We start from the raw sequence: 27,692 nt of genomic DNA, 5'->3' as shown, positions 1-27,692 counted from the left end.
TGATAAAATTTTGAAAATTTAATACTGCCCATTATTTTGCATGTAAATGTACTTTTATTTTCGTAGACCTATAATATTTAAGGACCTTATCACCATACAAAGATACATCAAAATCGTCAAAAATAAATACAACAATTAATTAACAAAAATTAGCAAAAACTAGTCAACACAATTCCCAACTAGTATCTTTCAAACAATTTTTAAATTTTTAAAATCGTTCAGGATTTTTTGCGAAGGCGTTGACTAAATTTGTTGCTATTTTCTACTTATGCTGAAGAAACGGCTTGGCCGATTGCAAAATGAATCGAGGCAAATCCGCTTTTGAGAAATCCAAAAATTTGGATCAGAGGCGTCTATTAAACACCTGAGGCTTTTAGGGGGAGTGGGGTTTGACAAAAAATCACGTGGGGGAGGTAGGGGTCTAGTAAGATATCATGTGTATTTACTTTTTACCTAAATTTTCAGAAAAAGACACCACCTTTTACGTTTTTCTCGTAAATTCGAGCAATTTCATGTAACTAAAAATACACGTGGGGTTTGGTGGGAAAGGGGGGCTAATTCTAAACATTAGGCGTCCATTAATCACGTGAGCGAGGATTTTTGGAAACACGCCCCCCTTGATATATGGTGATATTCAAAATTACCTCCTCACACCAAACATTACATATATTTTTAGATACGTGTAAAAATAGTAAAATTGGTTTTTTTTTTTGAAAATATTTGAACTTTTTTAAAAAAAAAATAGTTAAAAAATAAATACACGTGATATTTTACCCTCCCTCCCCTACATGATATTTCATGATTTTTTGTCAAACCCCTCCTCCCCTTAAAAACCTCTCGTGTTTATTTTGGAATATTTGGAATGAATCCCAAAAAAATCGATCACGTGATTAATGGATTAATGGAATGTAATACATTCACACGCACACATTTATCAATCTTGATCTCAAACGATTCAGAGTGACTTGAGATGTCAAGAAAACATTTCAAATAAACTAAACGGATTTTCTGACGAAAAGACAAACTTCAATTACTCATATAAAAATTATTCATATTTAATATTAACAATAATTGATTACATATTACTGATGACCTTTTATGTAAATATATGACAATCACAAACTTCATCAATCACTCACATTTTTACTGAGAATAATAAATCGTACAAAACTCCTACAACAAAGTTCTTCGGAAATACCGTGTGCGCTTGTGCCATATACTTTCACTTGACTCATTCTAAGAGAACTATGGACAATTCTCAAATTTTTCAAAATATAATGATTGAGTCGCGCGTTCCAGGTTTTTCCAGTATCTATTGATAGCATTTCATAACAAGAATTATCAAAATAAATACGCAAGGTCTGCAGATTGTTCTTAAAATAAACCGTGCCTTATACGCAGAAATGATTGTCTAGCTTTTGATTGATACTGTTTTGCAATGGTGAAGTCCCAAGTAGGCGAGATTCCCGACCGGCGCACATACACGCGAATAGGTTGAAGAATGTGGGTAACTATGAGACTTTTTTAAGATGTGGGTCGGTATATATAAAGAATGTCGCTCATGAATGAAAGATGTGTATAAGATAAATAGACTCTTGCAAATAAATACTATTGTTACCGCATTAATACTAGAGTACGCATAATGCCGCATTATATTCTGTTGTCGCTGATTGGAAATTCTTAACCGTTTTGTGTTATGAAAAACCATTCGTTAATACAATTTTATCTAGTGAAAATGGTGAAAAGTGATTATTAAATAACAAAAAATAAAATCTGTGTAAATAAATATATATAATATAATTAAAATACAAAATCAAATCAGTTATTAAAATCCAAATTTTGAATAATATGTGCCAAAATATGGATAACACAACTAAACTTCCTTACATCTTTACGAGGATACTGGAGATTTTAACAAGAAGTACAACACCTCACCCTACAATTTTATTCAACAAGTGAACTGAGTTTTTTTTTTCAATAAGCACCAAACTGAAACAAATTAAGAATAATATGTTCATACAACATATTTGTATCAACTTTAATTGCAAAAGTTGGTAACGTTTTAAGAATGGCCGCTGCCACCATGCGTATCTTCAGGAGTCTGATATTTCATATTAATTAGTTCTGTATGAGAAAAAACACCAATAATTCAGAAAATAATCAGTTACTCAAACCATCATTTTAAACCCAACATATGGATAATTTCACTAAATTTTAAGTAATGGTGTGAAGATTTTACCAAGAGGTACAACACATAACCCGACTATTTTATTCAACAAGTGATTTGAATTTTTTTCAACTCGAATGAATTGAGAATAGCATGTTTGTGGAACATATTATAAGAACATTCAATTGAATAAATATGTTTTCAAAAATAAACATATCCACATCAACCTTATAAGTTGGTACATTTTAAGAAATACCGCTACCACCATGCGTATCATCAGGAGTCTGATATTTCATATAAATTAGTTCTGAATGAGAAGAAATCCAGCAATTCAAAAACGAGCCAGTTACTAAAATCCTCGATTTAAATCCAAACTATGGATAATTTCACTAAATTTTCGTTCATCTTTGCTAAGATTGTGGACTTTAACAAGAAGCACAACACCCTAACCCAGTGATTTTCAACTGCACTAAATTTAAAAATAATATGTTTTTAGAACGTTTATTTGAATTATTTATTTATTTGAATAAATCAAGATGTTTGTGAAATAAACAGATCTACCTCAACTTTAATTGAAAGTTTTAAGAAGGTATATTTTAAGAAATGTCGCTGCCACCATGTATATCCTCAGGAGTCTGATATTTCATATGAATTATGAAATAATATGGATAACACAACAAGTAAATTGAATTGCTTTCAACTCAATTAAATTTAATACTAAAAGTTGGTAATAGTTTTAAAAAGTCGGGTGGAGTTTGATATTTTGTATAAATTAGTTCTATATGAGAAAAAATAAAGCTTATCAAGACATATTAATTAAGTTCTAAGTAAGCTGAAGGCAAGAATATCCAGAGCTTTTACTACCAGATATTGATTTTTAAATATTATAATTTTTGTGAAAATAATTAAAGATATAACTTATTTTATTAAAAATCTTGTAAATTTACAAATTTCACTCATTTTTTAATAAATTTATCGAAAAAAATTCACCTATTTCTTTGCTACTAAGGCTATGCCATTTTCATTTAATTTTCAAAAGAAGTAATGCAAATTAAATTAAATTTTCTAGTCCATTGGAAAAACAAAATTAAATTTATGTTATTTATTTTATATATATTTATTTATTTATTTTGTTATTTATTATGAATAATGTCTCTTGTCAATAAATAATTATTCAAGAAAATTTTGTTTAAATCAATTATTCTCTATTTTAAGTAACATATAGAAGAATATGGCAATAGAATCAGCCCTTTTTGAAAAAAAATTGATGGTAAAAACAAATACCAATTTCGACAATTAAGTTTTGGAGAATGTTTCAATAGTTCAAGTGTTCAAGTGTTTGAAAATATAGCTCTAACTTATACAAGATTTTATTCAAAAATATCTTCAAGAATTATTACATCGATTTGTATTTGTAATTTTAAAACTGATAAAAAAAATTGGCTGAATTTAGCATAATAAATTTCAACTTGAATCCAAATTATTGAAGATATAATACTTTCTTATCTTATAGAAATTAGGTCAATTCAGTGGTATATATATTTGTCAAATCATTTTCAAACTAAATATATTTCACATTTTATTGGCTTAGTGCACATTTTTTGTGAATTTTAGAGAAAAATGTCTGTGATAATGAAAAGAATGGGAATTAAGCATTTGACACACAAATAAAACAATTTGCTTTAATTTTCAATATTAGACCTCCAAAATTTTAAAACATAAATCTTTCATTAATTTATTAAATTTTAATTACATACAATATTATTAAACTAAAAATAAATATTTATTAAAATTTACAAAAATGCTCTACTAAACCTACAAATACAATAGGTAAATACATTTCAACCATAAAACATAAAAAATATTATCACAAAAACAGTCATTTTAAAAATCCTCAGTTTCTTGTAGATAATAAATTACCTTATAAGTAGTAATACTTTTTAGAATGAATCATTTTTGTACAAAAATGCTTATCCTATTCTTGCCCAAGGCCCATGAGCCATATAAAACCATTGATTGAGCGTCGGATTTGGTCTTGCAGGTCGCAAATTTCTCTTCTGGACTGATTTTGATTCATTTGATTTATCTGATGTGATTGCATTATTTTTAGCAATACTAGTTCGAATATCTCTTTTAAATCTGAGGTATGCATCCTGCAATTGTTTATTTATTATCATCAAAATGTAATTACAAATTATCAGTAAGTTGATAATAAAAATTGTAAGTAACAAAAATAATTAAAATATTTTGGTACATACCTTAAGTATATTGCGGGTCAAAATTTGGCTTTCTCGATTCTCTAAATTCAAATCAAAATTATCATTTGATAACGATTTGCTCTGCACATAAACAAACATCATAGATACGAAAACCGCCACAAATACAAAGTTTGTAATCTTCATATTGCACTATGAAAAATTTACTTTCACTATATTTATTTCAAATTAGTAAATTTATACATCAACGTCTAATATTGTAATGATGTTCACTGGCCCAAAATATTAATTTATATACAAAACTGGAACTTACAAATATTTCGCACAATTTAATCGGGAAATTTATTGACAGAAAGGTTCTATAACATGGTTATTCCATGTTGCATGAACTTCTGGGGTCATTAACAAATTGATAACATTTTAAAATTTTATTAATGTATGGGAAATACAACATTATCAAAATTTTTATCATATTTGGTGTAATAAAAAATGTACAAAATAAATGCACTAATTTTGATAACAGGCAGGACTACTTGTGTGTTCTGAGAATACCGCGTTGATTTCAGGTCATTCTATCGAAATTAGTGAGACTTTATTTGTCTTTATTTTTAATTAATTTATATAAACATTTTTTGAGTAATTTATCATGAACTATTTGAATTACTTAGAACCATGAACCATTTTTAAAATCACTTATTTTTATATAATATATAATCATATAAACTAATATTTAGGTCAATAATTCTTTTTCTAATTTTTTAATTGTTCTCTATGCAATATGAATAAATAATAATCCCATACATGGTGTCTTTCATTGTTTCATTGCAAAATGAACTACTCTTTTTAAAAGTAATTATGTAAATTATTAACATGTTATATTATATGTTTTTATTTTTTTTTATAAAAACATGCGAGTTTTCTTAATTACTTATATTCCACTTAAAATATTCTTGATTCTAAGTTTTATATAAAAGATCATAAAGTACTAAAAAAATTAATGAAGTGAATAATTGATAAATAAAAAAGTGTAAACAAAAGATGAATAATTGATTAAAATGATTGATTTTTTACTCATTATGAAATTTCACTGTGTGAGGATTAATCTTGGAATAAAATTAGTTTAGTTTAGCTTATCAGAGAATCTATAATAATATCAATATGTTGATATTTTTTTTCAACAAAACACGTTAATGGATGACAACATTCAAATTGTATCATTAGTAATGATGTATACATATATACATAATATATATATATATATATATATATATATATATATATATATATATATATATATGGCAGAATTTTCGCATTGATTATACAAAATCTATTATCAAAACTACTGTATGTGACATTCTATCAATACATAGTAATCGACATTTATATGAAAATGTATGTGTTTTATACGCTTCATAATGCATTTTCATTCAACAGAATCGAATCAGACGTGTATCTATATATAATATTTTTATGAAATATATATCTATATTTATAGATGACCTATATAAAACGCATCAAATTTATTTTAAAAAATTTCATAATTTTCATAATTTAATAATTACATTGTCAACAGTGTTACGCATTTGCATTTGCATGAATTGTAGAAAATATTCAAAACAAAAGGAAATAAAAGGGCTTATTATATAAAGTGCCCGTGATCTAGTAGTTAGAGCTGTGGGCTTTGAATCAAAAGTACCACCTCGAATAGTAGCCTGATGTCAAGCACTAGTGAAATCGAATTTCACTTGGAATATAGATAGCAACAATTTCCTAAGCGGAAAAAGCTTTCACCAGCTTAAAATTAAAAAAATCGCCAGTATTACATAGAGATAAATAGCTCATAGAACCCGTAAGTTTTGATCGCTCATCTATCAAAAATGGAAAAACGTTATTTTGTATCAGTTTCCAGATAAAAATAGAAAATGCAAAACCTAAAAAGTATAAAGTTCCACATATTTTTTTATATAATTTTCAAACATCAATCAGAATTAGAGTCCTATAAGATTGTGCTATTCAACTTAATACTCTAGTCTGTTCTACAAATGGCAACCCAAACAGTTGTTCTATCTCTGTATGATATATTATTATTACGTAATAGAGCAATTATTTTTATTGGTGCAGCAATGCCGGGTGAGAGCTATTTTGACTTAAAAACATATTGCTATCTATATTTCCAAGTGAAAACCATTGTCACTACTGTTTTACAACAGGCTGCTCGCAGTGGAATCGAACCCGGACCTTTGATTCAGGTCTAGTCGTTCTAGCCACTTACTCACGAGGAAGCCCTAGTTTCACATATAGATATATATTTAAGTGTGTAATTTCAAAATTATCTATCTAGGAATATAGGAGAGCTGAAATTATGTCAAGACTGAGGTGCCAATTTTTTGGGAACCCCCACTTTTTCAATGTTTCCAGTTTTTTCAATTTTCAAGTTTTTTTAAAATTTTTGTTTTGTATTTAAATAATATTAATAAACAAGTGGTAAAAAATGAATGGTAAAAACTTTTATTGCGTCCTTTTACGACGCTTTAAAAATGACCTAAAATTTATTGCTCTTCACTAGAATACCCCCTTAAATCAGCAGTTAATAATAAGTAATATAAAATAGTACATTATCTTAATTAGATTGTACTTTCAGATGATTTTGAAGATCCACATTCTTCTTTCGTATTTGAATATAAGTAGGAAAAGTTTATATAATTATTAATCGTTTTCCATGGTAGTATTATTTTCGGTCCTGCAAATTATGTTATATGATATATGACACGTGCCATTATCATCAATTTTTCCAGAAATCAATAATTGTCGCCATGGAAATAGATCATCGCAAACATAAATGTCGAATCCTTTTTCACCAAGAGACTGACTCGGTCATTTAAGGCAAGCGCGCCTTAGTTATCGGTAGTTCGATTAATCAGGTATTTTTATTGCCGGCTTTTTGAAGCAACAGATTTTTAGACATTGTTAAATTTTGGACAGTGTTAAATTGTGCAAATATATTTGAAATATATATTTCAATAGTGTATTGAACAGATTCTAGATTACAAATAATAGGTACGAAAAAGTTTTATCATAATTTTAACTGTACGGAAAACCTTTGCACACGGATTATCTATAATTTTATTTCTTGTCTTATTTTTTTTTTGCTTGAATTTATTTATATTTTACAATCTTTTTTTTGTTTTACTTTTTAATGTCTATATCTTTAACTTATAGATTATGACATTATAATTTGATTGTTTAAGGTTGAAACAAACACCTAAATTTTGAACATTAGACAAAAGTATAATTATAGAAGTACAATTAATTGAATATTTGATTTGATAGATTTGATTTTTATTATGTATGCAAGTGATCAATGTTATATAATATATATATATATATATATATATATATATGTGTGTGTGTGTGTGTATACGCACAGGCTGTTCCAGAACTCAACATCAGATCAAACGATGTGGCAGTATTGATCATAACTGTCATGAAAAATAATAGAAAAAAAAGATCTCATGTAGTTTGAGAACTATGAGTTTATGAGTAAATTGAGTAGATAGGCAGCGGTTTCCAACTTCTGGTTCCATGTGTTCAATACTATTATCAATAATTACCCACTGTTTTTGGAACGATATAAAAAAATGAACAAAAAATAATTAGTTTTTATGCATATTTTTACAAATATGCAATATTATATTGCATATTAATTTGTAGTATGTTAATATCAGTTGAGTATTTATAAAATTAAACTGCTGAAAAAATTAAAGGGGGGGTGGGGGGCGCAACATTTTTTTATTAAAGCAGGGGGCGCGGTGCAAAAAAGGTTGGAAACCACTGATATAGGGCTTTGGTAAATTTTACAATTCTAATTAAATGCGCCAACCATTGATAAAAATTGCTAACATACGTGAGTGCATTTTTTCTCCAGAAGAGGACCTCTCAACAGTCGAACAATTTTGAAAATTTCAAATTTATAACAAAGAAGTTTAACAAAACGTCTTAATTCTTGAAATCTTTAGGCAATTGAGTCATTATTTTCATTAGGGGCCTTAGAAAATGGATACAGGGCATGAATAAATAAAATTAATAAAATTGATCATAATCACCGAAAAAGAGCCACATTTTTACCTTGACGAGCTTACAAGGTTGCACTTGAAAGCTCATTTTAAGCTACATGAGATAATTTTTTTTATCACATTTATGATCAATATTCAATACCATCACCCCGTTTCGGCTAGACGTTGAGTTCTGGGACACTTTGTATAAACAAAAATGCATTTTTGTTCATATTTTTCGCAGCCAAATTTTTTAAATAAAATAAATCAACACTTGAAGTTATTTAGTATGTAGGTTTCGATATTCACACAGTGTCATTTATCATTTCACACCACAAAGAAATAAAAGCAATAAATATTGATTTATAATTAAGCAATGAATATAAAACTTAAAAATAAATTTTAAATTTAGGTAAAATTAGAAAAATAATAAAATTATATAGTATCTATAGCTTACCAATTCTAATATAAATATGCTATATATATATATATATATATATATATATATATATATATATATATTCTAATATAAATTGCTATTCAGTTTGAATTTGTATTGGGAAATGATGTGATAACTTATATCATTCTATTATTTTTTAAATTTAGCTTTAATTTTAAATTTATTTTGAAATTTTGTGTTTATGAACTGCCAGACAATATTTAAAATAATGGTGTGTTAAAATTTTCTGTTAATTGAATACACATAGTTTAAACAGTTAATAGAAATATAGGAATATTCATATTATACAGATAATTAATAATACAAAATTAAATAAAGCTGTATGATAAACTACGGTTCATTTAGTTTAGTTTATTATCAATTATCTGCATAGCTAAATTGAAATCAATTTCATCTCAAATGAGTTTCAATTTAACTCATTATTGTTGATAATCACATGTAATTATTATAAATTATCAATAATTATTAATTGTTTCAGATACGATGAGACCACAAAAAGTTACCGTAGATAGTTGGTACATGTTGACGGTGTCTTGCGGCTGCATCGGACTAATTATTGCCGTACGGGTATTACTCAGGTAATAATAGTTAATTAAAATAATTAAATATCGAAAAAATATAAAATTCATCTTATTAATTAATAATTAAATCAATTATAGTAATATTGATTTTGATTGAAATATATTAAATAAATTTATGATAAAAATTTATACAAGTATTCAATCTAAATTACTTTTATGGTACCTCATGATCTTCAAATTTTGTATGTGTATATATAGTTACTTGTTAGTCATAAAAATTAGATTAATATACTAAATAGGTTGTCTCTCCCTGTAAAGAATGCGTGTATTAGCAACCACTGATCAATATTTACGTCGGTCAACTTCATATCAAGCAGTATAACTAGTGCAATATTATAACAAATTTAAAATGTCATAACAAGTGAAAATTTCTGTTTTACTTCAAGAATATTTATATCCAAATTATTAAATATTAAGTATGTTAAAAATATATCACAACTACTGGGTTTACTCCTAATGGAGTTCGTTCAGTTACAAAACAATTACTGAATATCTTCCAATAATAGTATACAAGAGTTCAAACTGGAATTAATTTTCAAAAATGCTTCAGGGGGCGTTTATTAATTGAACATGAATTGAAAATGAATTCAGTGATTGATTCTTTTTAGGATTTTTGCCCCCCCCCCTTGGAAATACGTGGTGATATTCAAAATTAACCTCCCCTCCAATCCCCCGCCAAACATTACATGTATTTTTAGTTACAAGAAAAAATTATAAATTTTTTGATTTTTTTGGAAAATGTTAGCATTTTTAAAAAAAATCCCTCCCTCCCCACGTGATATTTCGTGATTTTTTGTAAAATCCCCCGCTTCCCCCTAAAAACCTCATGTAGGAATTGTGTTTCGTTTTTCGAAGTTTAAATAAAGTTAGACACGGAAATAGAAATTAAAATTAGACTATAGTACATATTATACTAAACTAATATTGTACTAAGTTCTGAAATGATAAAAGTACCTAAAGGTTGCTGAAGTCGTACCCTCAATGAATATAAGATTATGATAATTAATGCATTTAAATTTAAAGAAAATCTTTGGCATTAATTAAATTTTTATTAAGTTGGCTTATAATCAACAATTACTAAAATTTCATTCAAAAAAAAAAAGTTCATTAAAAAAGTTCTATTACGTTTATCGTCTAGTCGTCTTAGTCGTGCCACACATGAGATTATTGTCGAGTTTCACTCATGAGATTTTTCTTAACTTTTTTTCACTTATTAGTTACCAAATCAAACATAATAAATAGAATAAAACCTAACATGAAATAATAATCTAAAAAAGTAACAAATTGTTCTTAAAAAATTATTTAGACGAGGTGCTAAGAATTATATCTGAAATACTTATTCAATTTTCTTTCAAAAATTCTAATTCTAGTTGTAAAAATAATGTTTTTGAATTTTGTTTTAAAATTATTCTTAATCTTTTTCAGATTAATCCAAGCAATTTTCTGGCTGCCTGGATACATAGAAAAAATGGAAAAGAAAATGGCAGAGGAGCAATTAAAACTCAAGATGGAAAATGAGAAGAAATTAATGCAAGACACGGAGGCAAGTAACGAAATCACAGACAATATTAAAAAATATATAAAAACAACGACATTTTTGATGATAAACATGAAGATTTCGAAGAAATGATTCAAGGAGAAACGGAGACGGATATTGAATCAAGCGAGTACACAAAAAATAAAAACGATTAAATATTTTATAAGATTTTCACGAGCGTGCCTTATATGTAATAAAACTTAAAATAATTTACTTTAATAAAATAAAAATAGTTCTATATAAAGATGTGTATGTATAATTATGTATGTATATATGAAAATGATTGACTATTGAGACTATTTTTTTCACGATGTATTACTTAAGTATAAAAATTACTGTTTTAATGTATTTATAGAAGTTTTAACGTTTTATATAACTGACCGGTTTTATAGAATAAATATATAATTTTATTATCATTGACCTTTTATATAAATATAATGTGTAAATAGATATATGAATATGAATTTATTTCTGTACGTCAACTAGTCTTTCTAAATTATAAACTTTTAGAATATAAGTAGTAAGTATATTTTTTGAAATAAATTTAATTTATTATATTCAAATTTTTATTTTAATTTATTAAATATAAATATTCTAAATATGAAATATTTTTAGGGATAAGCTTAAAAAAAATATTACAAATTAATATTTTTTTATAAATATTTTTTTGTTTATAAATTTATGATTTCAACCAAATTTTTTATTAAGCAGTTCAAGTATTGCCAAATTATGTACAGGCAAAATTTATTAGAATTATTATTGAATTTATTAGAATTTATCATTAAATCTTTTATTATTAAATAAGAAGTTTTAATTTAACATAAGAAAATATTATGTACTCTATAGGATTATTTGTATATATTTATATTGTATTTATGATCGATGTAAATGGTTAAATAAAAAAAATTATACCTTAACTGGAGATTTTATTTATAGGTAATTATTCATTTATTTATTCAAGTATGATTCAGCAGATTTTAACTCCAATTTTTCTTAAATTATAAAAATCATGTGTCAGGGTAATATTTGTTGCATGTACTTTATCCATTTTCAACATGACTTCAAAACAAAACTTAGAAGTTGTAAAATAAAATAATTATTACTGAATGTTGTTTACAACGGCAGATTGTAATTCATAAAAGCAAATAAAAAAAATTATAATAATTGAACTGAGCAAACAAATAGCTTCCAAGTGAGCATACTCATGAAATTCATGCTTATTTACATTGATCAATAAAAAAAGGATAGATTAAATAAAATAATAATTTGAAAAATTAAAGAGTATACAATTTGTAGTTTCGATCATTTATTCATAGTATATTTATTACGTCAGTATGAAAAAACATACTAAATATCAGATTTTTTTCTGCAAAATCCGAATAATTTAGATCAATTTTTTATGGTGTCAAAATATTACCCATATAACTATAATATATAATAGCAATCCATTAAATTTTCATCGTCATTCTCGCAAAATATAATATTAATTAATTAAACGTTACGGTTAATAACTGAATTCATTTTTATAAATATAAAGCATAATAAAGATTGGGAATTTGAGAAATGCGTTTTTCTTTACAGTTAGTAAAGTAGTAATAAATGCATAGAAAAACTTTAAAATTTTTAAAATTAGCTTATACTTTTCGTAGTAAACAAAAAAAAAAATTTTTGCGAGACAGTTTAATGAAATACATAATTTGTATTCGAATACTAAAAAACCGCTACAATTTTTATATCGATTTCAAATAGTGATCACAATTTCTCAATTATATAACAGATATTCCGACAATTTTTTTAGCATTTGACCTTTCGCGAACTACAAATCATGGCCAAAGTTCACCATTGTCACAATCAACTGACAAGTAAATATCTATTATTAAAACCCCATATTTCTATAATCTGGCAAAAAATGAGTACCTTTGTATGGGAATGAGTAGGAGTAATGTTTGATTTCGTTAGCAACTAAACCCTACAGTAATCGCATGACGAATTGAATATCGACACTTTTGTAAGAAAAAGTACATAATTTATTCATGAGAAAACAGAAAATATGTCACTCATATTTGAACAGAACCTTCAAACATGTGACATCTGCCATAATATACTTTGCCAAATGTGAATAAATATTGTCCAAAGTAGAAACAAGGCATAACAAAAACATAATAATGAGCATATATATCATATTTGAACAGAACCCTTCAAACATGTGACATCTGCAATAATATACTTTGCCAAATGTGAATAAACATTTTGTCCAAAGTAGAAACTAGACATAACAAAAATATAATGAGCATATACAATTATATAATACATCATAACTATATAAAAAACCTTAAACTTTATCTACTAATTTATTTTAGAGGCTTATAACTTCGTTTTTGTATCATTGATTTTAATTTAACATTTAACATGTTTCTAGTTTATCAGGGTTGAATAATATTAGAATATCATCTTGTCTGAAACACAACTATTGTGGTGTTTTTTTAAATTGTCTACTATTCAATTTATGTTGTAAAAGCGGCCTTAACTTATCATGCCAAGAAAAGTAAATACAATTACATTATCAAGAAGAATTTGTTAATATTTTAACTGGTTAGAACATATTTTTAAAATTTTCCTAGATTAAACATTGATTTCCCTGTCATTTTTTTTTTTTGACCTTAAAATATATTCGTCACTGCGATAAAAATCTCAATACTTAAGGATATGAGATAGTACTTCACATTAAAGTATCATTTAGAACGACTAATTTAGATATTTTTATTACACTCTTTTAATATTTAATGAAAAATAAACCATCACTGTCACGTTATAAAGTAATAAACTTTCCTGATTGTTTTATCATCACAGAATCTATATTTCTGTAAATGTTGCGATTTAATTTATAGGGATGGTGAATCAAGGTAACACTTGAAAACAATCTAATGCATAAAAAAGAATCTTATTTGAAAAAAAATGTAATAAATTAGGTAAATTAAAATAAAATATGAAGTTTGAATTGCATACTATTGAATGGCGCAGAGCTATATTAAAAACTTTTAAAGATTTGATGAGAAGCACAACTATAAATGGATGTATACATATAGTCGAAAACGGAAGACATTGGACGGAAAGGTAAAATTAAAGTTTTGAACAATCATAAATATTGTTTTCAAATAATGAACTGAGTAACTTATTTTTAACTATCTAATTAATAAATATGAATTTCCATTATTAATATTTTCAGAATTATGTGGCTGATTGTTAGTTCTTTGGCAATTGCTGGTGTGGTGTACTTTGTTTTGCAAATTTGGGTCGATTTTGTTGCAAAACCTACGGCAACGACCATAGAGAGCACACAGTACCCCATTTGGGAAGTGCCCTTTCCTGCTATTGCTATTTGTCCCGTCAACAAAATTAGTAAAAAAAAGCTGAAGCTTATGCAGAAAAATTGTAAGGAATAAAAAGTCTAACGAAACCCATTTTTTAACCTATAACCCGTTATTTTTTTTTAAACTATTTTTTAACAAAGCAAGACAACTATGCATACAACTTGATTCTATTTACCATAATGATTAAAATGTTATTAGGCAAATATTTGAAGAATAACTAGTACCTTAACCATTTCTGTGACAGAGCTAATCTAGCTGGTTTAAAACAAGCACAAATGTTAGAATTGGTGCATTTGATGGGGCGAATATACGACCACGATATTGAAGGCCAAGAACAATTCACAACGCTCCAAAATATTTTGGATACCTATGATGTTAATAATGCTACTGGGATGTACGATATTTCTGAACACATGATACAGGTGAATGGACTTATAGTATCCAATTGTGTAGATCAAATGTGGAACTAGTCCAAGTCTTACAATCCAAAACTTTACAAGCGATTACTTTTGATTTTTTCAAACAATAATCTGATAATATCTTTAGTAGATGCCATTAAAAATAGCAACATTAATCAGCATGCAAAAATTATACACTATAATTCAGCAATGGCTAATTTGCTCGATATTCCGTCTAGAAGAACACTTCACAAAAAAAATTTGTAAACTCAATGTAAAAAAAATGTGACTCAGAATCAATCGCTCATTGGAGCAACTTCTACTATTCGTTTCTTTTTATTTAGATAAATAAAACTTGGTTTTCATGATTGTGACACAGGTAAACCATCTAACGAGGTACAAAATCAACTACTGAAAGTTTACCACAAATATCATTACTAAGATGAAGGCATATTTTTATAGTATATTAAAACAGACCATGAACAAGTAAATGAACAAACAGAAAAAATACTTATAAATTATATTTATAAGTAATATTTATTTAATAAATATCCTGGTGGTAATATGTAGTACGAGGGTTGAATAAAAAATGTAAATATTTTAATATTTTAGCTGTCACCTCAATGTGAGGATATGCTAAGTGATTGCTCCTGGGATGGATATTCTGAGCCTTGTGGAGCTCTATTCAGTATGCGTCCTACTATGGAAGGCCTCTGTTGTACTTTCAATTATGTTAGAGGATTGAATATGACGGAAAAGTACGTTGTTATTCAAATAGATATAAAAGTATAAAAGTCATTTTTTAATATAATTTGATGGAATATTTTGTAACAACTTCTATTCAATATTGGGTTTCATAACGTCCAACCTAGTAAGAATACACATTCTATATACATGCTTAAAAATATTGTTTTGCTTGAACGTGTTCTCAAGTCTATTTATGAGTTCAAAATATATTAATTTTTCTATTGACGACCAAAACACCTAATTCAGATTATCAATATTATATACTTGTTCTTAATCATGATACTATATTCAACTGATAACCGAGCGTACATAATTATGCTTAAGTAAACCAAAAAACTAAATATGAAAACAAATAATCAAAATACGTACATCGCAATTACTAAATATATCAAGAAAAAAAGAAAATAAACATCCTAGAACTGTACGTATATTGGATTAGTATATTGGGTTGCAATTACTTTAGCATTTTTGAAAATATCTGCTACTAACTATTCCTATAGTCGAAAAAATGTTCACTTATTTGTATGAAATTTTTAATTATTTGTATGACATTTTTTCGAAATTTTGAATTATACCAATACATTTGTACATATGAACGTATTCATATTTTGCAGATTTATCGATACGCCAGGTCCAGGACATGGACTCATCGTCACAGCGTATCCGGATTTGGAAGATTATTATTATCCTATAATGAACACAGAAGGGTTTACGGTAAAAAAAAGAATATTAGATCCATAATTCAAAAATTATGCTACCGAATGTATTAATAAATAATATATTGTTTGTGATTTTATTTTTTTGAACTAAATTTTGTCCTTTCATTAAAAATATGTTGATTGTTTCCTTTTATCACAAAATGTTGCAATATCATTTTTTCTACATTTTACACTATATTAATTATTTAAAAATTCGAACACGTTTTAGTTTTTACCAGTTTGTTTTTGTAATGTTGATTACTCATTAAAAATGAAATGATACATTTACTAAAAATTATAATTACTTATAATTATATTAGATGTAGACTGAACAACTAAAAATTGTGAAGTGCAATTTTTATTTCTGAAAAATTAAATAATTTATATTTGCTCTTATGAAAAATATTGTGTGTGTTTAATAATCACTAACCAAATAATGCAAATTTAATTTTCTGTGTATTCTTTTTCTTTAACAGATACACATATTCAGCCCAAATGACTACCCGGACATGCCCAGCGGCGGGTTAACGCAAAAAATCGTTGCACCGGACACGGAAGTATTTTTGCGGATTGATGCAAGTACGGTTAAAAGCGTTCCGGACGTTGCACATTTTAGCACTCAACAGGTAATGTAATAATTTGTTAACACACAATTTAAAAAAATATAAAATTTGAATTCATAGCATCCAATTATTTTCTCACATCTGAGTTATTTGGACACGTGATGTTATAGGACTCATTTTAAAAACAGCCAGATTTATAATAATAATTTCCAAAATCTTTAAATAGAATCGATTGCGGTTTAAGTATAGTGATATTTTTTTTATAAAATAGCATTTTAACTATTTTATAAATATTCAATATATTTTTTGCAGAAAGGTTGCATATATCAAGATGAATCAGTTTACAGCTACAGCAACTGTCTTGTTATGTGTCGCGTCAGAAGTATATTTGCATTATGTGGCTGCAAACTGTTTTATTTACCTGACGACCCAGACGAGGTACCACAGCCAATTAATTGTACATTGCAACATATTCAATGTCTGAATAAATACATGGGCAAGTATACTTTATATAATTTTCAGAAACATTTTTTTTCCTATGCACTGTTATGCAAAATCGTCGGCATATCGTTACCCTCGAAGTAAAAATCTGATATAAACGATAAGCTAGAGAGTAGTTTTATTTGTTTGGCTTGTGTAATAAAAATGATGTAGAACAAAGTAATACAATATCATCACAAAAAGTACATAAACAAGTTAGAACCCTGGATTCCAAACTGTGGGGCGCGAGCCTTTAGGAACCGCGTGGTTGTTTCAAGAAGGACGTAAAATAAACCAAAGCCGTTGAATTGATAGAATAGATAATTATTTTTATGCATATTTTGACATAATGTCTTATATAGTAGTCTGATTAATGAATTATAATATCGGTTGAGTATTTATAAAAATAGATTTAGTTAGAAATATTAAGGAGGTGCGCGCAGCAATTAACAGGTGGGCGCGGTACGAAAAGGTTAGAAACCACTGAGTTAGAAACAGTTACATTTCGTTATCAGTGGTATAATTAATTTCTGAAAAATATGATTAAGTACTTTTCGTAATTATAAAACATTACTATTTCAATAGCAGTAGGACTATTACCATTATAGTAGTTCTATTACCATTGAAATTCACAATTGACATCACTAACTTTAAGTTGACCAACGCATTGAAAATTACTCATTGCGTCCTAAATATAATAAAATAAATAATTAATATTTTTGTTAATTAACAATAAAGTGAAATGGCGTACACTTAAACCAAGAACAGATGGTATACCAGGATTAGAACATGAGGAAGAAGATAGTTTGAATTGTCCAGAATGCTGGCCACAATGTTCATCTACGTCTTATTTAGTGCAGGGCACTTGGGCACCAATGATACCAGACATTTTGGATAATGGCACAGAGTAAGAAAATATAAATCAAATCGATATAATTTTAAATCATTAACTTCTTTATGCACATCAATTATAACAATCACATAAAAAAATTAACTTTATAAACCATTTAATATAACAAAAAATGAAAAATAATGTAAAAATTTACGTAAATACATACATATTTAAAAACCCAGATAAAAATTTAAGAACTCACAGTAGACATGTGGGTTGTGACAAATATTAAGAGTTATTGAAATATATTGCCTCTCAACAGAACCAAGTATCAAATTTCTTATAATCAAAGCGTAATATGGCACCTTCTTAACTTCCCGAAGAAGAAATTTTATTTTTTGCTAGACGTAAATTGTTTTGTATTGAAACAGAAGTTTAAATACTATATAATTATTGAAAAAAGTATTCAAATGCCGTTCATATATAAATACCACCATTTAAATATAAATGCAATGAATTTACTCACCACAAGTCCTTTAGTCACAGTAGTCTTTTTCCCATACACATGTTTGTTAAAAACACAATATAAATATGTCCAACCACTTCACAAAATAACTCTTTTAAATTACTAACTTTAGTATATATATCAACACATGAGAATTTATTAAAACTATGATACATTAACTTGCAAACTACAGATAGTTTGTAAACTACCATTAACAATGTTGACTGAAGATTGTTACATCATAGTAAGACCATGCCTCCATAGTGAGGCCATGAAGTTGTCTTCAATATTTTAATATAAAAATAAAAGTAACCTTTCAAAAATAAAATAAATGTGATAAGTATAAAATGTGATATAATTTATATATCTACATTGTTATACACATATTTGTAATAATAACTTAAATTTTATAAAAATATAAAATAATAATTAATAATCTTAAATAAACTTAAATAATAAAACAACTATCTGCATAAAGTACTTTTCAAACTTTGCTGCGACTTACGGTTAATAAATTTTATATTTAATTTATATTAATTTAATTTTTAATATTTGCATAAAATTCCAACTGTACTCAAAATCTAATCAGATTCATTGAAACGATTTCTTTCTCAAATCTTTAATTTCTATTTGAAAAACAATATTTGTTGAAAGTAAAGTAAGACGTATATTATATATATATGTAAATTATGTATATATGTAAAGTATAAAATTTTAATGTTTCATGTAGCTTAAATTTTGAAATTTATTTAATAATCTGAAAAATAAGTCAAAAATATTATTACCGTCCAAATAATACGTATTTTACTTATAAGAAATGCTGGAATGTGCGCGAAATCGTCTTCGAATATAATTGAGTTCTTCAATAAACATTTTACTCATATTTTATTTTAAAACTAAGTTTACACTAGCAGAAAATTGATTTTAATTGTTTCAACTAATTTGTATATTTTTGAGAGTTCGGAATTATATATCTTATAGTTTAAATTCCATAACAAATACATAAATCATAGGATATCAATAGGATTCCAATTGGATGTATATTCCAATTGGATAAATGTGTATTTGATATTTCGAAATTGGTGATGCTATTGCAATCAAATTATTTAATTATGTAATTATATTAAAAAATAAGAATTTAAGAATTCGAATTATCCTTTTAAATCAGTAATACCCTTCTTGTATTATTTTTACAGTCCTAGCAGTATCAAGCAGAACAAAAGTTTAATTCGAGTATTCTATGGATCTTCAAGCACCATGCTTTACCGTAAGGACGTTTTATATTATTGGTATGAAATTGTAAGTAAGTATCTTTTGAAACCTTTCATTTGAAATAATTATTTATAATTGATTATTCATGGAAAATAATTTTAGGCAACTTTGGAGGAATTTGTAGTTTATTTGTTGGATTCTCATTAATGAGTGTTGTTGAAGTGCTATATTTTTTCACAGTTCGATTATGTGAAAATCTCGTACATGATATAAAAGAGACACATAAAGCGCATGAAAACATAAAAAATCATACAAGCAAGATAAATAATAAAAAATATATCACAAATTCTAATAATCAAAGCGTAAGAGAAGCTTGGGCTCCTCCATATAGAAATTATATAGAATAAATTTAAACTTAATAAGACACTATAATTTTTGTTATGACTTATATTGTTATGTACATAAGATGCTTTATGTAATGAATTTATTTGTATCAAGTTAGACACATTGGAATAGATAATATATTATAAATTACTTAATATAAATGTTTCCTGAATGCCATTAAAACTATCTTAAAATGAATCTTCTTAAACACATATCAAAGATATTAATATTGGTAAGAAATATATATTCTATGTGTGGTTATCAAATTAGCCAAACATAGAACCATGTAAATTTTCTAAATCCTGTTCCCTTTGCACGGAACGTAACTTTTCTCTTCGATATTCTTCATATACCTCATCATCTGTAGGTAATTCATGTCTGCATAGTGGACAAGAGTTTGTTTTTTGCAACCACGGTACAATGCATTCGGAATGATAGAAATGTTTGCAAGGTAATTCTTTGCCAGTATCACCTGTTTTGAAAAACCTCAAACAAACTGTGCATTGTTCTTTGTCATGTTTGATTTCTTTATTTTGTAAATTTTCAATTACACTTTTTGCTGCTGGTGGGGGTGGATTTTGTCCATCAATTAATAATTCGAACATTCCATAATCTCTAAAAAGCCTGGCAGCATGTAAAAAATGATTGGGAGCTTCCCCATCAGCTAGAGGTTGGATATTGAATTCTTGGAAATAGTCAGCCATGTCTATGGATAATTGACAGAGATAATAATTGTATGTTTTCGAGTCATACAATATTTTTAAATATATTAGAGCAACAAGGTTCAAACCATACCGCTTTTGAAAATAATAAAATATTAATCAATATTTTTATAACCAACTGAGAGTCTATATCAATTATGATTTTACTTTTGTCACATAGTCATGCCAGTATATTCTATACATTTTATGTATGTTTTAATATATTTTAGCAGTGTTAAGAAATCTATATAAAGAGCGTGATATAACCCCATAATGATGAAAATGAGAAAGTATCAGTAGTAAACTGAACGGAGAAAGTAATATAATCAGATAGGTCTTTTCTTATCAAATAAATCTTAAGCAACCTTGCATATTATTAATTCAGAAATCATATCAACTGTCATCAATCCAAATTATAATTATGAATATGTCCGAAGAATTGGATGAATATAATTGGATAAAATAGCTATATCTAATAATGCCAATAATTACAAAAAGCTCCTTCAATTATTTTATAACAATTTTATAACTCATGAAGGCAATAATTTGAAATTGATATACAATTAAAAACAAGAACTTCATCAGCTTCACACAGCTCACAGCTCTATTAAAACAAGAATTACTAAGTAATTGAAAAATACCTGATTAATTTATAAATTGTGGTGCTATATAAGTGTGGATCAAATCTGGATAATTTGCTATTTTAACTTCTTGATATTTTCTGAAAAGAAGGTACACTTGTAGTTGAAATAAATATGTCGAACCAGTTCACAAGAGAATTATTGAATTATGTTATACCTAATAATACTAATTTCACCGAAAATCTTACCACTTAAATAACGCACGTATATAAATTAACACTCTTATTAATTAAACTATCTACATAATAAACAAAAATCCAAGAAATTAAATGATCATTGCAATTTGCATTTAAATTGACAGTCATCTGTTCACAGCAATTTTGCAATTTGCAGGATGTCCAACATAATATGATAAAAACGCATCGTTAATTATAAAAAGACTATTATTATTATAATCACTATTAATTAAAATGAAGCTCTTTTAAACTACTGAATTCTTTATCATTTATCATCCTTAGATTTTGTGTTAGAATTTCACCTTTTCAACTCATTTCATTTCACAAAAAGTAGTGGCCATTTTATTTTTTTGACACTTCTGTCACCTAGAGAATGTAATAATAATTTATGAAATTTTTAAGTCTCATATTTGCTTAAATTCTTAATTAGATTAATTTATGATATTGGCCATCTAAGATTATCCATTTAATACTGAATAGAGGTCATAAATCTTATACATATGGATTAATATATCTGTCTATGTATCAGGTGCATTTTGCATTCACTATTTATGTGAATTTTGAAAAATTTGAATAGCAAGCTGTATAGAATTTCACTATATATAAATCTCATTAGAGATTCAAATTTAGTTAATAATAAAAAAAAAGATATTCAAATTTGTTCCTTTCATCATGTTTTACCATAATTTTAAAGCATGGAAATGAGCAATATATAAACTAAAATAAAAATAAAACTTAACTTGTTATTAGTCAATACTATCATTTATTTTTAATAATATAGATTCTATTTATGCTTCAATCAATATGATAATAAACAGATTATTATTTTTACAATCACAGTAATAGCTTTATGAATATACTCGAAATTAAATATATGAATTTATATTATCTTATCGTGAATAAAGTTATCTTACCCCAAACCATGAATATGATTATATCATATTCTAATATTGTCTAGGTTCAAAACTGGCATCTAATTCAAAATATGTGATATGATCTATTATCAGCTATGGTACTCAATTGTCCGTGTTTTGCCCATCTTTTAGATCTAGATACAACAAGATTATAATTTAACTTTGGGAATATTTTGAACACACCAGTAATTGATCTCATTTGAACAATAGGAATAGACTTACTCATCTTTTATTCAAGAATCATTATTAATTGAATTGTAAGTTATATGTATATGTGATCATTTATAGTTTTTCTAAGTGTTTAATCATGGCATCCGAAGTAACAATTGAAGAAGAAATAGATCAAAATATTATTCCTTCTTCAATTGTTACTTCAGAGATCATAAGTAAATTGTACAGCCACAAGTACCTGATGAGTTTACATACTCAAGATTGTAAACCTTCTATAAAATTACCCATATGCATCTTATAAACTCCGCACATCCAAAAACCCTAATTTTCTGAATTGTAAATTAAATGTTTTTGTGAATGTTCATAGTTTTTCCATGTGTTTTATCACGTCATCTGAGGTAACGATAGAAGAAAAAATATATCAAAATCATTCCTTCCTCTATTGTTACATCAGAGATTGTAAATAAGTTGAACTGGTACACATATACATTAGCTCTCATGTTCAAGATTACACACTTTCTAGAAATTTACCAATGCATGTGTTATTTAATTACTTATAATTAAGTTTATATTGCACATAATTTGCAATTGTAATATAATTTCAAATTTTGGTTAACATGATTATTTCAATCTTTATCAGCATTTCCCTATAGATAAATATAATTCGTCAAAAGTTACTTAAGACTTATCTGAATTATCTATTATAAGACTGATTTGGCACACTTTAACAGTAGCTGAGAAAAAGCTGAAATTTGGATGGCCCTTTTTAGGTAAAAAATAAATTGATTGATTAGAGAAAAAAACATAACTTAGAACAAAATAGAAACGCAAAAAAGTACATTAATTTCTACTAATAAAGAACATTGCATGTAACCTGACCCCAATATCAAACCTAGCATTAAAATAAATAATAATATAAAAAAGAAGAATTATCAAAACTAAAGTGCAAAGAAAAATAATATAAAAATAACAATAAAAAGTACTAATTGTAAATAACTTACACAAAGAAAACTAACCACTAGAACTCGACACGAATGCGATGCACAAAAAATGGCGATACGACCTTTTGACAGCTAAACATTTTGTTTCAATGACAACTTCATAAGTATGTTAAGGCAGCGAATTTTTTTTGACACGTATATCAATTTTCAAAGACAGCGTTTTCTAAAACAAACTTCTTTATAATGTAAATAAATAGAAATGAAATGTGAATAAATTTGAGTATGAAAACAAATTAATCAACAACACAATTTAATTTCCTTATTTCATTTATAATGTTGGCATTCTAATAAATTAAGTTATTATGAGAAAACTTCATTACAGTGATGTGTCAAGCTCCTGTCAAAATAAATTGAAAATCTGTTTGTGATAAAAATTGTTTTTTCTATAAAAATAGCATAATTTAGGAAACTATATCGAAAAAATAATAAATTTTTAAGTGGCCCTTTAATATCTTCTAGAATTAAATATGGCAACCGTACCCCTTATGTTTGCTGAAGATGACCTAGAAGGTGGTGGAAAAGAAGGTTCAATAGAGGTAATATAGCACGTAGAAAAATTTAAATTAATATCTTATATACTAAGTTATATAATTACGACTCCTATGTATAGAATGACTTTGCATATAACAATAACGTTATTAATGCATCTGTTCGTGTGAGACTTGGATTCATTCGAAAAGTCTATGGACTACTTACAGTTCAGTTGTTATTGAGCTTGCTGGTGGGCATAGCCTGCCAAATTGAGCCTGTACAAGGAATTGTTAAAGCAAAGTTTGTATCACTAATTGTATTAATACACATTATTGCAATAATTTATTTGTTTTTATTAATGCGTTTCTTTAGTGACTGGCTCGTATTAGTCTGCATGATCAGTAGCATTGGTGTGCTGATTGCTCTTCACATCAAGAGAAAGGAAACACCAACTAATTTTATTCTTTTAACAATTTTCGTGAGTACTTTGTTCAATATTCCTGAAAATTGTAGCTTCAATGCGTTTAAATATTAATTATGACTAACTTTTTAGACAATTACAAACTCCATCAGTGTGGGTGTGCTAGTAACACATTTTAAAGCTAGTTTAGTACTTCAAGCTATTGCAATTACTTTGTGTGTTGTTATTGGTATAACACTCTTTACATTACAAAACAAACTGGATTTATCAATGCTCCCAGCAGCGTTAGTATTTCATAATATTCTCAATCTAGCATTACCTATAATATTTTAAGCTATAATTATGATTTTAGATTGTTTACTGGACTTTGCTGTTTATTGGTAGGTGGTATCATTCAGATATTCACTCATTCAACTATTTTTGAATTAGTGTTATGCAGTTTTGGTGCACTAATATTCAGCTTGTTTTTGCTTTATGACACGCATGTTATGATGACGACATTATCACCAGAAGAGTATATTTTGGCCACAATTAACTTGTACTTAGATATTGTCAATCTATTCATATATATTTTAAGAATTCTGCAAGCAGCAGACAGGGGTTAAATCATCTGTGATAAAATATAAATGGTTCAAAATTCTATATTGTATTATTTATATATTTAAAAATGCCTTGCTTATTTATATTGTATGTTTCCATTTATTGTATATAGTTTATTTTGTTATTTTATGGCCAAGATTAATAAATTCGAAATTAATATGCAGAATTTCTTTTTGTATTTTATGTTAAGATTAATAACAGTTTTTATTTGAATTTATTTTGTATTAACTAAATAGGTACAATATTAAATACAATTATTCAGGTATATCTCTCTAATTTTTAATGTTTACAGTCAGAAAATATATCATCTACAATTTTTATTTGATTTGTTTATTTTATTTGATTGGTGATTTTTTTCATTATTCATATTGTGATGCCTTAATGATATTTTATTTTGACAAATAATTTTTCTTTACATAATAACTGTATAATGAGTGCTATCCAAATATATAATTTAACATAAACATTTAAAATTTAAGCTAAAATATTTCAATAAGAGTAAAACAATCATTACCATTTTGTATTTTAAAATAATGAAAAATATGTTAATTTATGGTCACGTTTTCTTGATAAAAATTCTAATAATATCATTCATAAATAAGTAATAATGTACAATAAACTTAAAAGTAAGTAACACTATACAAAAATTAAAATTAACAAAAAAATCAACAATGCACAATGACACTACAAATATACATAAATGCTGCTTAAATATTTAAACAAGGAATATTAGCAGCCACATACACATAACATTCAATTAAACAATCTTACTATATACAATTCTTACAAATAGTTCCTTTATATAATATAAATATTTTCATCACAAAATTTAAGCTGTAAGAAATCAATATATATATATATATATATATATATATATATATATATATATATATTGATTTATACAAGTACCGGCCGTTGGTTATGTACTATTGTTTTACATTTGGCATCTAATAACTCCACGTATCCTGATTCATCGCTGAATTCACCATCGCTATCCAATTGAGCATCTGAATGTTCATCAGTAGTTGTTTCAAAACCTGTGACTATTGTATGTCCTTCAATAAATTCAACTACTTCAGAGACAGCGACATTGCGTTTAATACTCTTCTTAAAACTTTTTCTAAAACTTCTTCTGAATTCTTTTTCATCTCCTGTTTCTCCAAATGGTTCCAATTGCACTTCTGCCTCTGGAGTTATTTCTCCGTCGGAAGTTGGCCTAGAATTCGTTCGTTTTTCGTGATTACCATTTTCTACATCGGAAGCTGTTACTGTACTTGCGGTTTCACAGCCACTCGATATCGAACCACCTTCATCACTATCACCAGTGGAGATAATTGCCATGGTGATACTAGGTGGTTGGGTGGTAATCAACTCGAAGAAGGCATCGTCTTCTTCTTCGTGGAGACGCGATTCATGAATTTCGTCTTTATCTTCATTTTCATTAGATTTTTCAGAAACTATTTCGGAATTGAGATTCTTTGAAGATTGTACCTTTGGTCTGTGTCTCCTTATGGAATGTCCCTTCGGACACCTTCGTCTGCCTAAGGTGTACGAGGGAAAAATATCGTTATTTTGGCAGCAACGCTCTTGCGGTGCTAGGCGGCTTTCGTCTTCCTCTTGTTCTTCCTCGATATTCTCTTCTATCGACACCAATTTGGGAGCGCTCTTGGAACGCTCCAGTGGCGGCCTGTAATTATTACCACCAACGCTCAATAAGATCTTTCTTCGAGGTAGACTAGGGTTGTCGTAAACGCTGTTGGCCAAGCTTAAGCGAGCGTTCTGTCTGGAAATTTTCTCTCTGCGGAATTCACTAAGTGCTCTAGCTAGATTTTGCTGAAGCAGATTAGCGATTTCAGTAGCAGCTGATTCACGAGAGCAGAATACAGCATGACATCGAAGTTCGTGTTTGAGTTTCGTCCTTCGTGTCTATAAACCCAGCAGAGCAGAAGAGTCGAGGGTAGGCGGCAGGTGCGCTGCAATGGGTGATGCGGTGCGCCCAATATTCGGTGAGCCCATGTTGTTTTGGTGGTAGCTTTCAGACCGCTTGTGGCAACGCTGACCGTCATAGCAACGTTGGGACGAGAACTCTGCGTGTAGTTTCGCCATAAAGTAGCTAGTGGCTTGTCCACACAACCTTCACCTGAAATAATAAAAAAAGTGTTATCATATCATTTAGATCAAGTCATACAGTTAAATAGATCTGAAATCTATTTTTATAAATGACTTCTCACATGAAAAAGTGAAGTTGTTTACCATCCACAAAATAACAACCTATAAAAACCTTGTGCATATGTATTTTAGATATTTAATTATGAACACGAAGTTCATTTAGAAGATGTTCAACTTATCAAGTGTCCATCATAATGATTGTATAACAAAAGTATGGTTATTGA

General features: G+C 27.3%; 4 protein-coding genes across 6 annotated transcripts in view; 2 read left to right on the top strand and 2 right to left on the bottom strand.

The window, feature by feature from the left end:
* The window catches only part of LOC113370977, a 33,480-nt gene extending 14,673 nt beyond the window's left edge, over nucleotides 1–18,807 (bottom strand). The window contains exon 1 of the mRNA XM_026611639.1: nucleotides 18,629–18,807. The gene's annotated coding sequence lies outside the window, so the exon portion shown is untranslated. The remainder of the gene's footprint in view (nucleotides 1–18,628) is intronic.
* Nucleotides 9,379–20,226, top strand: LOC113370976 (sodium channel protein Nach-like). Its single transcript, XM_026611638.1, has 12 exons — nucleotides 9,379–9,473; nucleotides 10,902–11,023; nucleotides 12,812–12,875; nucleotides 14,240–14,353; nucleotides 14,629–14,806; nucleotides 15,395–15,540; nucleotides 16,144–16,243; nucleotides 16,704–16,853; nucleotides 17,103–17,286; nucleotides 18,009–18,177; nucleotides 19,804–19,910; nucleotides 19,982–20,226. The coding sequence occupies exons 1-12, from the start codon at nucleotides 9,379–9,381 to the stop codon at nucleotides 20,224–20,226; spliced, it is 1,674 nt and encodes a 557-aa protein (XP_026467423.1).
* A 67-nt stretch (nucleotides 20,227–20,293) lies between these two features.
* LOC113370041 (E3 ubiquitin-protein ligase RNF181-like) lies at nucleotides 20,294–23,856 on the bottom strand. 3 transcript variants are annotated; one of them, XM_026610697.1, is made up of 4 exons: nucleotides 23,808–23,856; nucleotides 22,636–22,769; nucleotides 21,546–21,625; nucleotides 20,294–20,909 (listed from the first exon to the last, which is right to left on the bottom strand). In XM_026610697.1, the coding sequence occupies exon 4, from the start codon at nucleotides 20,905–20,907 to the stop codon at nucleotides 20,470–20,472; it is 438 nt and encodes a 145-aa protein (XP_026466482.1). In that variant the 5' UTR covers nucleotides 20,908–20,909; nucleotides 21,546–21,625; nucleotides 22,636–22,769; nucleotides 23,808–23,856; the 3' UTR covers nucleotides 20,294–20,469. The 3 variants fall into 3 exon arrangements, with proteins under 3 accessions (XP_026466482.1, XP_026466480.1, XP_026466481.1); XM_026610695.1 differs by lacking the exons at nucleotides 22,636–22,769; nucleotides 23,808–23,856 and adding an exon at nucleotides 21,734–21,844; XM_026610696.1 differs by lacking the exons at nucleotides 22,636–22,769; nucleotides 23,808–23,856 and adding an exon at nucleotides 21,703–21,816.
* Nucleotides 23,857–24,234: 378 nt separating this feature from the next.
* Nucleotides 24,235–25,453, top strand: LOC113370099 (protein lifeguard 4-like). Its single transcript, XM_026610767.1, has 5 exons — nucleotides 24,235–24,343; nucleotides 24,418–24,578; nucleotides 24,651–24,756; nucleotides 24,832–24,983; nucleotides 25,052–25,453. The coding sequence occupies exons 1-5, from the start codon at nucleotides 24,275–24,277 to the stop codon at nucleotides 25,302–25,304; spliced, it is 741 nt and encodes a 246-aa protein (XP_026466552.1). The 5' UTR covers nucleotides 24,235–24,274; the 3' UTR covers nucleotides 25,305–25,453.
* Nucleotides 25,454–27,692: the final 2,239 nt, after the last annotated feature.

The sequence above is a fragment of the Ctenocephalides felis genome, unplaced genomic scaffold (assembly GCF_003426905.1).
Source record: "Ctenocephalides felis isolate EL2017-DRISC unplaced genomic scaffold, ASM342690v1 CF-g0.4_SCAFFOLD_01492, whole genome shotgun sequence".
Classification (NCBI taxonomy): domain Eukaryota; kingdom Metazoa; phylum Arthropoda; class Insecta; order Siphonaptera; family Pulicidae; genus Ctenocephalides; species Ctenocephalides felis.
The sequence above is the reverse complement of the archived record's forward strand: the minus strand, read 5'-3'. Positions and strand labels throughout refer to the sequence as shown.